The sequence below is a fragment of the Antennarius striatus genome, chromosome 7 (genome assembly GCF_040054535.1).
Source record: "Antennarius striatus isolate MH-2024 chromosome 7, ASM4005453v1, whole genome shotgun sequence".
Classification (NCBI taxonomy): domain Eukaryota; kingdom Metazoa; phylum Chordata; class Actinopteri; order Lophiiformes; family Antennariidae; genus Antennarius; species Antennarius striatus.
In genome coordinates this window covers 24,867,115-24,880,590 of record NC_090782.1, presented here as the reverse complement: position 1 = coordinate 24,880,590, position 13,476 = coordinate 24,867,115, and the positions used below count along the sequence as shown (strand labels likewise).

Here is a 13,476-nt window from a genome sequence, read left to right as displayed (position 1 = left end):
GTGAACTTTAGAATAGAGCAGATTCGTCTGCATAGACCTGACATAGTTGTGATCAGTGTACATTTACACACTTTACTATGGAAGTATCCCTTAGGACTGCATACATGTGCCATTCATTGATGACGTATGGAATAAACCTTACTTTTATAGAATATAAGCACAGTGGATAGAAAACCCATCCCTTCAACCATCTTTGTCCAAATGCATTTGAATCCTCCATGTTTAGTATTTTGAACAGTGGTTTGTCAGTTTGTATGGTTTTAAACAGTTAAAACAAAACAACAAAAAAAACTCAACCACTAATGCTGTTTTTTTTAAGTGTTATTTTTAATATGATGCATTTGTACAAAAAGCCATAGGCCTACATGTTTTGATAATAAACCGCTTAATTTATTACGTCAATAAAAGAACACTTGATGTGACAGTTTGTGCTCTTTCAGTGTGTTGTGTTGCATATCGGAGTTCCGTCAACGCGACTAGAAGAGTTCAGGACGGAGCTCCAGCTCCTTCTTGATCCTGTCCTCCACCAGCAGACCGAGGCTGGAGTCCGTCAGCGGGAGGCTGTAGCTCACATAGACTTGCTTTTTGGTCTTCTTTGCTACGAATAAAAAGACAGAAACAGAACAACTCAGAAAGATTAAATTAAATCCCCACTGCATGTTTCTCCACTCAATCCAAATTGTCCAACATCACCTAATCGCTGTGCCAAGGAGTTTGAAGTGGTGTCAGATGGGTCCCCCAAAATTAATGTAGATAAAGGCATCGAATCCTGCAGACAGGGAGAACAACCAGCCATCAGCCACAATAAAGTCTCCTTTATTTAATCATATTCATTGATTGGGTCCCAGACAAAAGAAGTTCTTCTTCTCATTCGTTTAGGAAAACAAAACCGAAACCACACCAGGTGGTCACGTCTCCATCGTTTGAGCCTAACGGCCACCGTACAGGACATCTGGAAGAGCCAGCCTTATTCTGAAGTACGCGTCTGAAAGAAAAGCACATGTCGTTCCGTTTGACTGCTTAGTGATCGTTAGATGTATTGATCCACCTACATATTTGCTGCTCATCGACACCGCCAGGTTGGACAGGACGGGATTCGAACCCACCCACAGGAAGAACCCGCCGCTGAGCCTCATGACGTGGAAGTGGACCTCCTGCTCCAGGATCTTCTCCGAAAAATTGTGCACCGTTATTGGGGCGTCACAAGCCGCTCCGTTCGGTGTCTGGTTCATTTTAGCGAGCTGAGGACCGGCAGCCGTCTGCACCGGCGGTGAGCAAAGGCAGCGACTTCCTGGTGAGAGACAGGCGGCAGCCCAAACCAATCGATGACCGCGTGTTCAGGCAGAAGCAGCAGCACCGGTGTGTTGACATAGGAAAGGTCTTTAAACATTAAATATATACGTTAACAAGTGAAGATGACGCCTAGATAAAACAACATTAGTGGGTAGATTGACCTCAGCTGCCAATCAAATGTCTTTATTAGCATGAGCACCTTTGGCGAGCAGCTAATTCTACCATCTTATTGATGTCAAAGTGTTATTCATGGGGGCACTCAGTCATAAGCTGGTGTTTTCTTCAGGAATAGACAGGAAACAATGAAGTCAAATATAAAGTTAGTGATTTTATTGATAGCAAAATTAAAGACTTAAACTAAATTGCTTTGTTTACTCTCATTTCGATGAGTTTATTCACGTGTCAGTCCTACAGAAAGTCTTCCACCAGCTTGTTGAACTCATCGGCAAACCTCAGGTGGAGATTGTGTTTACCCTCTGGCATCAGGTGCAGCCTGGATGTTGGACAAAAATCCGTCAGCATACATCAATCTGGGTTCTGTTGGAGTGTTGTTGGTCTCACCGTGATCCCTTGATGTGTTTGAGGAGGTACTGTGGGTGGATGCTGGGCACCATTGGGTCTTTCTCTCCATGGATGATGAGGGTAGGACAGCTAATCAGAGGCAGAAGCTCCATGCAGATATTGCCTATGGAGAGAAAAATAAAAGGCTTTTCCCCCCCCATCGGTTCTTTGCATATAAAATTAGAAGAGATCTTGCAGCAGAAATACAAATCTTCAAGTTCCAATTCAAGTTACAACTCAGGCTTCCGACCACATATGGACTAGATTAACAGCAGATCGAGGTGTTTGAAATATGTGCCTGATGGGCTGAATCTTGTAGCTTGTAGACTTCAGCTTCAAACATCTGAGTAATGTTTTTTTCCTATCATAATTATCAGTTTATCAAAAGACTCCCTAACAACAAGTACCTTCAGGTCTGCTTGCAAACGCCGAGAAACCCTCCACCCAGGCCTCCCATGTTTTTGCGAAGACATCAGGTCCATACATCTCCTCCATGGGCTGCCTCATCTTCGCACTCCACTTGGAGACATCCCGGACGGCTGAACCCGATGAACACATAAGAACACAATACACCACTTACAAGGACCACACCGTGCATGGCTAAAACACTTCAAGATAACACTCAGCACCAAGTTGATGAAAACCAGGAGTAGGAGTACCGTTGTACATCTGAAGGTCTTCCTCTGTGATAAAGGCATTGCCTCCCCATACAACCATCTTGTTGATCAGGTTGGGGTTCCTCGCTGCTGCAACCAGAGCTGTGATTCCTCCATCGCTCCATCCCAGCAGAGAGAATTTGCCAAAGCCCAGCACCTTCAAATTTAAAAATACCAATTCTGTCCCTGTCTTTGCATAACATCCACATGTCGCCTTAGTGAGCGATGCTTTCTGAGTGATGAAAAATATGACAGACGAATCCAACCTTCATCAGATCCACTGCATCCTTTGCATCCCTCTCGAAATAGTCAGGGGGGAAGTCTCTGTCTGGAGGCCGGGATTGTCCGTAACCACGGGGATCCCAGCCAACTACAGTGAAGCGTTCTTTATTCAGAGACTTCAACTGAGGTCCAAAATCAGTTCGAGTGCTTCCTGAGGTAGACCAAAGTGGGTTTCACAAGCTCAGAGACGGTGGATGCACCGATGAGGGGTGAGAATTCTTATTAATCAATGAGACGAGTGTTGTTGTATTTACCCAGAGCACCAGGAAGCAACAGCAGAGCATGTTTCCCTCTACCCGTCTGCTCATAGTAGAGATCCACACCGTTAACACGCTTCTTGCCCGAGGTCATTGAAGAACTGCAGGAAACAGACAGTAGACAATGGCAGCAAAGGTCAAGATCGGAGAGGATACACAAACCAACAATAAGAACCTGGCAACATGGTGGCAACAGTGTAAAGAGGATGTTCTAAGCAGATGCACCAAGGTACACTCTCATCCTCACCTCAACTGCGCCTAAAGAAGCATCATACTTTTTAAATAAAAAACGTTTTACACTATAATCGTTCCTGATTATTGACCATCCACCTTGACCACAATAAAAGTTCCAGGTGGAGATCGACAGAAGGTGGCTGGGCTACCCCTGACCTTGGGGGAGTAAAAGTCAGATCTCTAACAAATTCCAAAGATAATGTGCGCGCACATGTAATTTACGAGATATGACGCTTGTTTCTCTGTAGTTGCTTTAACTGTTTGAAAAAAGGATTGTTTAATACTAATGATATACAGTAATAATAAAAAACACACATTTACTGGGATATGGGGTGACTTCAACAACAAGAAATAGTGTTTGGGTAGACCCACATGGAGCAGTTCTTCAGTCTCCCACTAATACTACTACTACAAACCACCATGCCAGAAACAGCATTGTAATGTCTGCTGTCCACTGCAGTGAGGAATGCTGGGACTTGTATACTGCAGAGACCAAACAACAGCTCCTCAATCTAGACTAGACTCAGTCGTCCACCGGTGCCTGAAAGACACAGGACACTCCTTTGAGGTCAGACATGTCCAGGTTTGACCAGGGAAGACAAATGGTTTGAGAGAGGAGTTAAAGAAGTCAGAAGCCAGAAACCACAACAACCATTCACAGGTGGGTGCAGCTCACTATAACCGCTCACAGGAGGGTGGGTGTGCAGGACAACCACCCCTTGACCAATGGTAACGACACCTAATAAGACTCGCTGTCCTGGTGGTTTCAGTCTTTTTTTGAGTATTTCTTACTGGAATGTATCTCGAGGTCAAAGTCCACATTCAAACAAGACGGAGTTGAACAAGTCCCAGTGAACAGTGAGAACTCACCAATAGAACCGGGTGGTCGCCACGACTCTCTTCACGTCAGCTCTGCGGGTCAAGACTCGTCCACCGAGTAACAAACACGCCATTCCCCGGGATCCTTCCGGACAGACCCCCCAGCCCTGCCGCTGCTCACACCCGGACGGCAGCGCCTCAAACTGGTCCCGTCACGGTTCAACGAAACACTCTCAGGGTTGCCAGATCTCGAGAGAGAAACACGCAACCAGGTCCTGGAAACGAGCCCAGAAGACGCGACCAGGTCCTGGAAGAAACTGGAGCAACGATGATACTTAACCAGATGGTATGAAATTGATAGAAGGCACCAAGTAACACAATTACCCCAAAACTCAGACTGAGATTCATTCAGGAAATGGTGCCGGTAAGAATGGGTTGATTTAGCTGCAGTCAACGGTGTCCGAAGAGCTATTAAAATGTAATTAATTCCTTAGGAAAACGGACTCTGCGTAGATTTGAGAAAACTAGTAATCAGTTTTTTTGAATAACGCTCTGGAGACTTCACCCGCAGTGGATGAGAACAGGCAGACCTGGCAACACAGTTTATAGTAACACGGCTTATAATAATAACAACAATAACAACAACAACAACAACAACAACAATAATAATAACAATAATAATAATAATACAATAACACGGCTAATAATAAAAATGTTTGTCTTTAATGATGCGTGGAGGCAGAGACAGTGAACTCGGTATTTTTTTAAACTACTAACAGTTTACATATTGGTGCAAAATTCCGCGTCCATTTAATAGATATTGAATTTATTCATTCTCCAATAAGTGAATCAGTAGATCAATAAATAACAAGAAATTCTTGGGTTCTAAGGGATCTTCCTGCAGCCGCTGTGGATGTCGGTGTTTTATTTCTAGCATTTCATTGAAGCTGGTGGAAAACCAAATTACTAAAACACGGAAACTAACTAGAGCAAAAATAAACGAATGAATAAATGAAGTTTGAAAAAGCCCTGAACTTAAACGTTATATCCTTTTGTTGGTCCTTTTGAACGCCAACGTAATAGATTGGAGTCATGTCGTGTCGTGCGACATCCCTTCCCAGCCAGCAGGGGGCGACAGTCCCCTGGAGGTCAGGGTTAGAGGCCCGAGGCGTCATGGCTGCCCGCGCGCGTTAAAGTGGGAACCGGACTACCACCAGCACTCTGTCCTATGCTTTTCCAACTAACTTCAGGTAAGTACGAACTATTAACTTTTCCGGAACGACGCGTGTTTTCACGGGGTTATCTTGCAAAAACTGTTTTGTCGGATTTGATGCTTAAATGGTAAAAAGATGCTAAAAGAAAGAATCTCCGTCCATTTCCACAATTTCCCACGAGCCTCTGCTGGTTACATTTTAATTTAACGTCATTACGGTGAGTATTATGTATTTTAAACGTTAACACGATGTAAGTCAGTTTGTATGAAGTTAGTCAGGGATAGTGTGTTAGTGTTAAATTTGTTTAAGGAGTGTTTAAATGCTATAAATTAAGCTAGCAGCTGTCATTTAAAAGTAGTAGTTTTCAAGCTAGCATCTTTTTTGTTAGCAGGTGTTTATTGTATAAATGTATTTCGTCATGTCATTCATTGGTTAACCATCTCTGGGCAGAACAGCACAGTTCTGTATTTGTGCAGCTTTGTAAAGAACTTTGAAATTAAGGCACGAAAGCTAAAGCTAAATGGAAACAGCATGTTGTAGCGGGTTAAGCAATACTGAAAAGTTTACTATGTGTATGTTTCTATATTTAACTTGTTAGATTAGTTCAGTCAGTTAATCACGTATGGTTCTGTTGGGAACCAAAGCTGGTTCTTCAAAGGTTCCTGAGTTGAACCTGGTCTGAATTAGTTCTGACAGCAGAAAGGAACCAAAAGCTGGATGATTTTGGTGGAAGTGGGATCCGACCTGGACATCAGGTGAGTAGGAAGTCTGACTAAGTCATGGTTTTCATTCCCTTTGTCTATCAAGTTTTCCCATTGCTGTTTTTTAGTCATAAAGGCCTCAGTTTTCCCAACCTAGAACCTGGAGTTCACAACCACCTGGGTTTTATTATTACGGAATTTTTGGAGAAGAAACTTTCGAATATACCGCATTTGCCCAAATATAAGACAACCCTGATTTTAGGACGACCCCCTCTTTTCCAAGACTCAAGTTTGAAAAAAGACTTTTTGAACACCAAATTTAATTTTTATACAGAAAATAATTACAGTACATTTGAAACAAATGAATATAACAATATGTTGAAGAGAAAAAGCATGTTATTTTGCCTCATTCAAATCATGCAAAAACTGTATCACATCTTAATGTCTGAACATTTAAATATGTAAACTAAAGCCAATCACATTTGTAAATGAATGGCTTCTGGTTTCTGAAACGTAAATAACATTTTGTCGCTACGTTTCTCCATTTTCTGTTTTCTCTTATTTTCCTCTTTTCTTTCTTGTTTCTTTCTATTTCTTATTTTTCTTCTTCGTGCTACCGCTATTTTTATTTTTCTTCTTCGAGACAGGGTTTCACTTTTGCCTGGGGAGTTAAGTTCAGCATTTGCTGTAAAGATATCTGGCGCCATCTAGCGTTGTGAATGAGTACAATATCTAGACACCAAATGTAAGACAACCCCCACTTTTTCAATCTTATTTCAATGCAGAAAACACCGTCTTATATTCGGGGCAATACGGTATATACAGTAATCCCTCATGCATTTGCGCGACAACACGCACGACTTCACCTCATCACGGATTTTTAGTAGATAGTCATGTGATACCGCACTCGCATTCTATTGGCTGACAGCAGCCAGAAGTGTGCTATGTTCCGTGAGTCTCGGACTTCCGTGAGGCACAGAAGTGCTTTAAACAGTCAGTAAGAGTGTGGGGAAAAGGTAGTACACATAGAAGGTGGTTTAATATCAGTATGGGGAGGGTTCATAATCGTTTAAATTATCTTAAATAACAAGATAAATAGTTTGTCGCTATATTACGGAATTCGTTATTCGCGTGTGGTTCCTGGTTAAACGCGAGTAACGAGGGCGTACTTTACATTGTTAAAATCTAGCTGCCTATCCCTTGTGAACTACTCTACCTCTCCATTAAGAAAGAGAAAATAAATCATAAAAGATTGTTGATAGCTTGAGGGATCATCATGCTAACGCAGACAATCTGGTGAAATTAAATCTTGCTACTAGTATAATGAAGTAAAACTGCTGCTGTAGCCATTTTTATCCAGTAGAGGGCATCACTTATGCTTTTTAGAGAATGAGAAGAGTCAAAAGCTATGTATCTTTATTTTCATGTGACAAAGTAGTTTTTTTGACTGTCAATGAACTTCTGTGGACGTTAACATTAGAAATTTTAAAAACACAAGCAGCAAAATTAAAATGAAATGTTGCCTATTCGTATAGTTCCCTTATTTAGTAAAATATTAAGCGTATTTCTTTTTTGCCAAACAAAGAAAACATGTCATATAAGCTTGAACTTGGTATACATAAATTATGAAAGGGAGATTTTACATCCTCTAAAGCTGTGATCCCCAACCCCTCGATTGTTGACCAGTACTGGTCCGTGGGTCAGTCGGTACTGGGCCACACAGAACAAATACAGAATTTACATTATTTCTGTTTTATTTCTGATGATATTCTAAACAATGTTTTGTGTAAAATGAGTGGATTGTCTCCTTCACATATGTGTATGAGTCAGTCTTTCGGCTTGTCAAGATGCTTGCCTCAGTCACATGACTACATTCTTATCAGGGCTGCTCCAGCCGCTAACACAGATTGCATTACCCCTGAAGTGAAACTTCCAAGCCAAACAAACAAAAACCAAACGTCTTTGGTAAGTTTCTTTGTGCATGTTGATGGAGCAAGTGAGGAGACAGAAAAACCTAAAGAAAGAAAGAAAGGAAGACAAGAAAGCTGCAAAATACCAGTTTTTATGCTGGTTGTATTATTTAATTATGTTGTATTTATCCACACCTTAAAGGACAGTCCTTGAAAATATTGTCTGAAAATATGTCTAAACTGGTCCGTGGTGTAAAAAACTTAGAGACAGCCGCTCTAAATGAACAACTAAAGTTTAAATAACCTGCAAATCAGCTGGGTTAGGCTCCAATAATCCCCGCGATCCGCCATTAGTTGAACAAGCGGTAGACGATGAATGAATTATACTATATACTATTATAGTATACTATTATACTATATGCAACTAATATAACTAATAGCAATAACAATGCATAATACATTAAAATATGGTACAGTACAATATAATATAATAAAGTACTTTACAATACAGTACACTACATTACATTAGAGTATTAGATTACAATACAGTATTATACATTGAATACAGTACAGTATAATACATTACAATGCATTACAAGATCAATAAAATTAGTTTAATACAGTACATTACAGTACAAAACGTAATACATTACACTGTAATAATCACAATACAGTACATTAGTGTTTTAAATTACAGTACAGTACAACACAGTATGTTCTTAAATACATCTTCTGATGCAACCCATAAATCCCCTGCTGCCAACTCCGATGGGCATACATGGTATGGTATAACACATTACAATGTAGTATAATACTATATTCAAGAAAACAATACATTACAGTACAGTACAATATAACACATTACTATACAGCACAGTAAAATATAGTACAATACAGTACAATGCATTACAGTATAAAACATTGAAATGCAGTACAATACAGTGTTATACATTATAATGTAGTACAGTACAAAACAATACCCAACAGTACAGCATAGTACAATGAAATACAATAGATGATAATACAATACATATATCCGGGTACACTCCGGATGCGTCATAAGCGCATCGTGAAGTTACATGAAGGACAAACAAACACTCACACCTACGGTCAATACGGAGTGATCAATTCACCTTAATTGTTTGTTTATTGGAGGTGAGAGAAAGTCAGAGAACGATAAACCACCCATACCGACACGGGGAGAACATACATACTCCCCCAAAAAAGGACTGTAACCTGTAACCTTCTTGCTGTGGGTTGTGTTGGGAATTTCCATTTAACCATGAAAATAACCAGAAAACGCATCTGCTTAGCACAACACTTAGTCCTTGTCTACCACATAATTGTCTAATCACAAAAGTACAGCACACACCATACACAGATAACTGATTCACGCGAGGCTGAGTTAGGCCTGAGTTAGGTGAGGTCATCCTCACCAACTTTCTATTGCTGAACTTCTTCAGTAAACCCTTTTTGGAATACAACTTGTCTCATCATTGAAGATGATGATGACACCTCTCAACCGAGCTTAAAGAACTGAAGAGGGTTTTCTCCAGAGTAAAACCCTAACAGTGACAACATGACAATATTGTATTTCAATATTAAATTCAAAACAATAAATTACTTAATGGTGTATTATCAATATTTCCAATTTAAGCCTGTCTGCCTTTCCTGGCAGATTCAAAGGCAAGCAGACATGTCCATGTCCACATCCATGTCCACATCCATGTCCACATCCATTACACTAGAGTAGGATTGATGGACCAAGTGAACTCAAACAAAATGAGCGAGTTTGTTGCATGAAGTGGTTTAAGGATTTTTCACCTGAGCAACTTTCGGTGGCAGTTACCAAGGCTTTTGTTTACAGATCTAATTCCAGGATCAGTAATTCAAGCCAAGAGGGATGCAGGGCAGTGCTCAGCAAAAAAGGATGGATGTGGACTTAGTCAGTGAAACAAAATATTTTGTGTTGTCATTGTTTGGGAGTGTACCTGGGAGTGTGTCAACACACCTGGGTCTGTATCGTGCTGAAGTTTGACATCTAGAGCTTCATTTAGCCATTCTCATCTTATTTAAATGAAGAGTTAAAGAAAGAACAAGTGAAGGAAGCAAAGAAACCCCCAAGAATCAAGATTAATTGAGGAAACAATGGAAATTCTATGATTTTGCTCCAGTGTTACCCTAAAGATCTTCCATAAATGTTCCATAAGACAACTTAATAATTTTTCATTTTTAAGATGTTGTTAAAATTAGATGTATAGAAAAACAACAAAAATGTTTCTGAAATGGTTTTAAAATAGAGAGAACACCAAACAAATATAACCATCATCATATAATCATTTTGAACAGGTTCAGCAAAGGTAAACAGCCATCGTTTAAAAAATAGATATGTTTGTGATATGACTTCAGGTTATGATTGGACAAACGAGGAACGCCTCCAGCGTCCAGGTATTAATCTGTTCTCAACACCCGGACATTAAAGTACAGGAGAGATCAAGTCTCTCTATCTCCAGTTGTTTCCTCTTCATCATGATGAAGCTGATCTTTTCTCTGGCTCTCGCCTGGACTCTCTCCGGCTCAGGTAACTGTAACTCATCTTTGAAGCCTGATTCATTCACCAGTATTGATCAGTTGATTATCAGTAACCTGTATCCATCAGCTGATTGTCAGTCATGTTGTCTCTTTGCTGCAGTTGGAGCTCGTCAGTGTCTAGCCTGCAATAGTATTGATTGTTCTACCGCACAAACAATAAACTGTTCTTCAGAGACGATGTGTTTCACAGCCTCCTTTAAAAGTCAGTATTTCTTTATCACAACTGTTCTGTGAATTCTGCATGTTTGTCTTCTTTCCATCAGCAGCATCTAACTCTATTTTGGTTTTATAGACACTGTAGGTACGAACACAACAGTGACAAACGTGAGGGGATGTGACTTGTCCATCCTATGTCAAACCCCAGGCTTCCATAATTTTTCATTCAGCAGTGGTAATATGAGTTCATGTCTAAATCTTGATTGTTGTGAAACAAATAGCTGCAACTCTGGAGGTTTTTCTGGTGAGTATGGATGAGTAGAAATAGTTCATTTTTAGTGTTCTATGTTCCTCAGACAAATGACTTTCTGTTTCAGTTCCTGTGATTCAGGCAGCTAACAGCCTGACATGTTGTCTTGATGCTAATTGTACGAGTCGAGTCCAGTGTAGGGGAATAGAAGACCGCTGCCTTCGAGGATCCGGTGAGACTTTATGAGACGATAACAAGTTCTACATGAAAACTGTATTGCTCTCATTCCATTCCATAACATTAGTATCTGAAGTGATTGTTTCATAGACTGGCTTTACCAGCGTCCTTCAACCAGATGACAATCATATTAAAGGGGTCCTCCTTATCTCTACCAACTCCTAGAATTTGGAAAACAATGCTTCCTGTATCGACAGAAAAAAAGGAAATTGCATAAAATGATTCCTTTCAGATCAGCGCCCGTCGTGATGTAATGGCGAGAATGATTGACAGAGTGATTGACATATCCCTAACCCGTCTGCGATAATGCCTCCCTCTTCCCAGATAAGGGCATCAGGTGAAGTTTGTGTTCAGTCTAAGGTAGCAGTGTGTGGCAGAGACCTGGCTGAGAGCTAGATGTTGAACGCACCTCCCAAGCTGTTAAAGTCAGTTAGTATTTGGCTAACGAGTTAGCTCTGCTGTGTCTGTGTAGCCTGACGATGTGTGTCCCTGCACCTGCCTGTAACAGACACACACACACACACACACACACACACACACACACACACACACACACACACACACACACACACACACACCTGTCACGTTTTTCTATTTACAGTTGCTTCTGAGTATGAGTGAAGTGCTACAGTATATTGATACATGCTTTATTGATTGTGAGGGGGGCAATTGCTTTTTGTTATAGTTGTGCTGCTCCAAAAACAGAATTTAAGAATGAAGAGCTGAAAAGAAATCGTAACTAATTGAGAATAGATACTTTGTACACATAAAAATGTGTACAAAATAGCACGGTTTTTAGCCCTCTTGCGGCTATAAAAAAGTTGTTCCATGATTACTGTAGAAAAATTAAGTTATAATGAAAAGCCTACTTCCGGCTCTCAACGTGACCAGAGGTCTGTCTTCTGTCTCTTGTTGTCACTATCTCTCTAACTCATACTCATACTGACGCTCACTAACTTTAACATAAAAATGTAACACATCACCAGGCTCTTTGTAGGAGTACACATTTTTATTTCATATTTATACTGCATTATCCTTTCATGTTCTATATTTATGTGTTCCCGAAATTATAATTATGAATTTTGGCTTGAGATCAACAGTAGTTTGTTGAGTAACATTGATTTTTTATTTACAGCATCCAATCCAGTCTTCGGCTGTGTGTCTAACAACTTGTGTCCAAGCAATATGAACCAGACTCCTTCCAACATGGTCTTGTTGTTTGGCAACGATACAACCTGTTGTGACTCCTGTCTGTGCAATATGGCTCCAACCATCAGGGATGCTTGTTCAATGACTCTGGGTTTGATCCCTCTGCTACTGGGACTCTTTCATCTCTTCTAGAACAAGAAGGAACCTCACCAGCAGGTCCTCATATGTATCCACTATTATCACACTTTAACAATAATCAGTCAGGGGTTGTTTGTGTGTTTGTAATGACGTATTTAAAACCAGCCAGCATTCAGAACATGCATCACTCTGCCAAGGTCACCACCTCAAAACCTGCAGAACCAGAAGATGTGTTTCAAACTCCATCAGAGAAAATGTTAGAATACTTCATTAGCAGTCGATCATCACCGTGACGATGTGGCTTGGCTGGAATCTGACTGATGCAACACGATGAACACTTAAAATTTGTGCCAAGACTTTTGAATCATGTTTATCTACAGCCATTTGTGAGTTAATACATGAAATATGATCTTAATCCAGATGTAACCTTTCATCATTTACAGATATAGTAATCCCTTGCTTATTCGCGCTTCAAGATGCGCGACTTCATTACATCGCAGATATGCTATTGGCTGACAGCATCAGTGTATTAAAGAAACACTTTTCCTTAATTCCAAATTGTTTTAAACAGTCTACTAGAGTGTGGACAAAAAGTAATACAGATATAAGGTGGTTTAATATCAGTAAGACAGTGACACACAGTGCAGCAGCAAGCAGTCGAGCCTCAACTCGCCCACTTCTGGATGCAGTCAGCCTATAGAATGCGCGTACGGTATCACGTGACTGCCGACGAAAAATCCGCGATGTGGTGAAATCGCGAGTGTCTTGTCATTTTTTTATCAATAGTCCCAGCTCATCCACCACCTATGATTTTCTTAAACAATTTGAGATCATTTGTTGCCCAACTGTATTACAGTGCAGTACATGAGACAATCCCTGTCAAACGTTCTTAAGGTTGACACGAAATATTCCTCAAAAAGTCCCCGATTTATATTCAGTAAGTCCCATGGTTATCCCACCCTGTTCCCGTACTATACATCTTTAGATACAGGCTTTTAGACCGTTTTTGAACCGTGTGTCATATAGT

At 40.4% G+C, this 13,476-nt stretch overlaps 2 protein-coding genes and 1 long non-coding RNA gene across 3 annotated transcripts; 1 reads left to right on the top strand and 2 right to left on the bottom strand.

Moving 5' to 3' along the window:
* Window positions 1-323: 323 nt before the first annotated feature.
* psmg4 (proteasome (prosome, macropain) assembly chaperone 4) lies at window positions 324-1,461 on the bottom strand. The gene is made up of 3 exons (XM_068319968.1): window positions 1,053-1,461; window positions 694-769; window positions 324-598 (listed from the first exon to the last, which is right to left on the bottom strand). Exons 1-3 carry the CDS (start codon window positions 1,230-1,232, stop codon window positions 477-479), a joined length of 378 nt encoding a protein of 125 aa, XP_068176069.1. The 5' UTR covers window positions 1,233-1,461; the 3' UTR covers window positions 324-476.
* A 140-nt stretch (window positions 1,462-1,601) lies between these two features.
* On the bottom strand, window positions 1,602-4,334 carry bphl (biphenyl hydrolase like). The gene is made up of 7 exons (XM_068319967.1): window positions 4,154-4,334; window positions 3,047-3,150; window positions 2,777-2,943; window positions 2,514-2,667; window positions 2,262-2,393; window positions 1,855-1,978; window positions 1,602-1,786 (listed from the first exon to the last, which is right to left on the bottom strand). The coding sequence occupies exons 1-7, from the start codon at window positions 4,234-4,236 to the stop codon at window positions 1,702-1,704; spliced, it is 849 nt and encodes a 282-aa protein (XP_068176068.1). The 5' UTR covers window positions 4,237-4,334; the 3' UTR covers window positions 1,602-1,701.
* A 6,070-nt stretch (window positions 4,335-10,404) lies between these two features.
* On the top strand, window positions 10,405-12,774 carry LOC137599514 (uncharacterized). The gene is made up of 5 exons (XR_011036820.1): window positions 10,405-10,508; window positions 10,620-10,721; window positions 10,812-10,979; window positions 11,053-11,157; window positions 12,298-12,774. It is a non-coding gene; the product is annotated as an uncharacterized lncRNA (long non-coding RNA).
* Window positions 12,775-13,476: the final 702 nt, after the last annotated feature.

Excerpts from the sequence above, each read along its gene's own strand:
- psmg4 (XM_068319968.1), bottom strand. The coding sequence starts at position 1,232 with ATGAACCAGACACCGAACGGAGCGGCTTGTGACGCCCCAATAACGGTG. Across the intron at positions 770-1,052 it reads TGTCGATGAGCAGCAAATAT|GATTCGATGCCTTTATCTAC; the intron begins GTAGGTGGATCA and ends CCCTGTCTGCAG. Across the intron at positions 599-693 it reads CTCCTTGGCACAGCGATTAG|CAAAGAAGACCAAAAAGCAA; the intron begins GTGATGTTGGAC and ends TTTTATTCGTAG.
- bphl (XM_068319967.1), bottom strand. The coding sequence starts at position 4,236 with ATGGCGTGTTTGTTACTCGGTGGACGAGTCTTGACCCGCAGAGCTGAC. Across the intron at positions 2,944-3,046 it reads GTTGCTTCCTGGTGCTCTGG|GAAGCACTCGAACTGATTTT; the intron begins GTAAATACAACA and ends GGTCTACCTCAG. Across the intron at positions 1,979-2,261 it reads GTTTGCAAGCAGACCTGAAG|GCAATATCTGCATGGAGCTT; the intron begins GTACTTGTTGTT and ends TTCTCTCCATAG.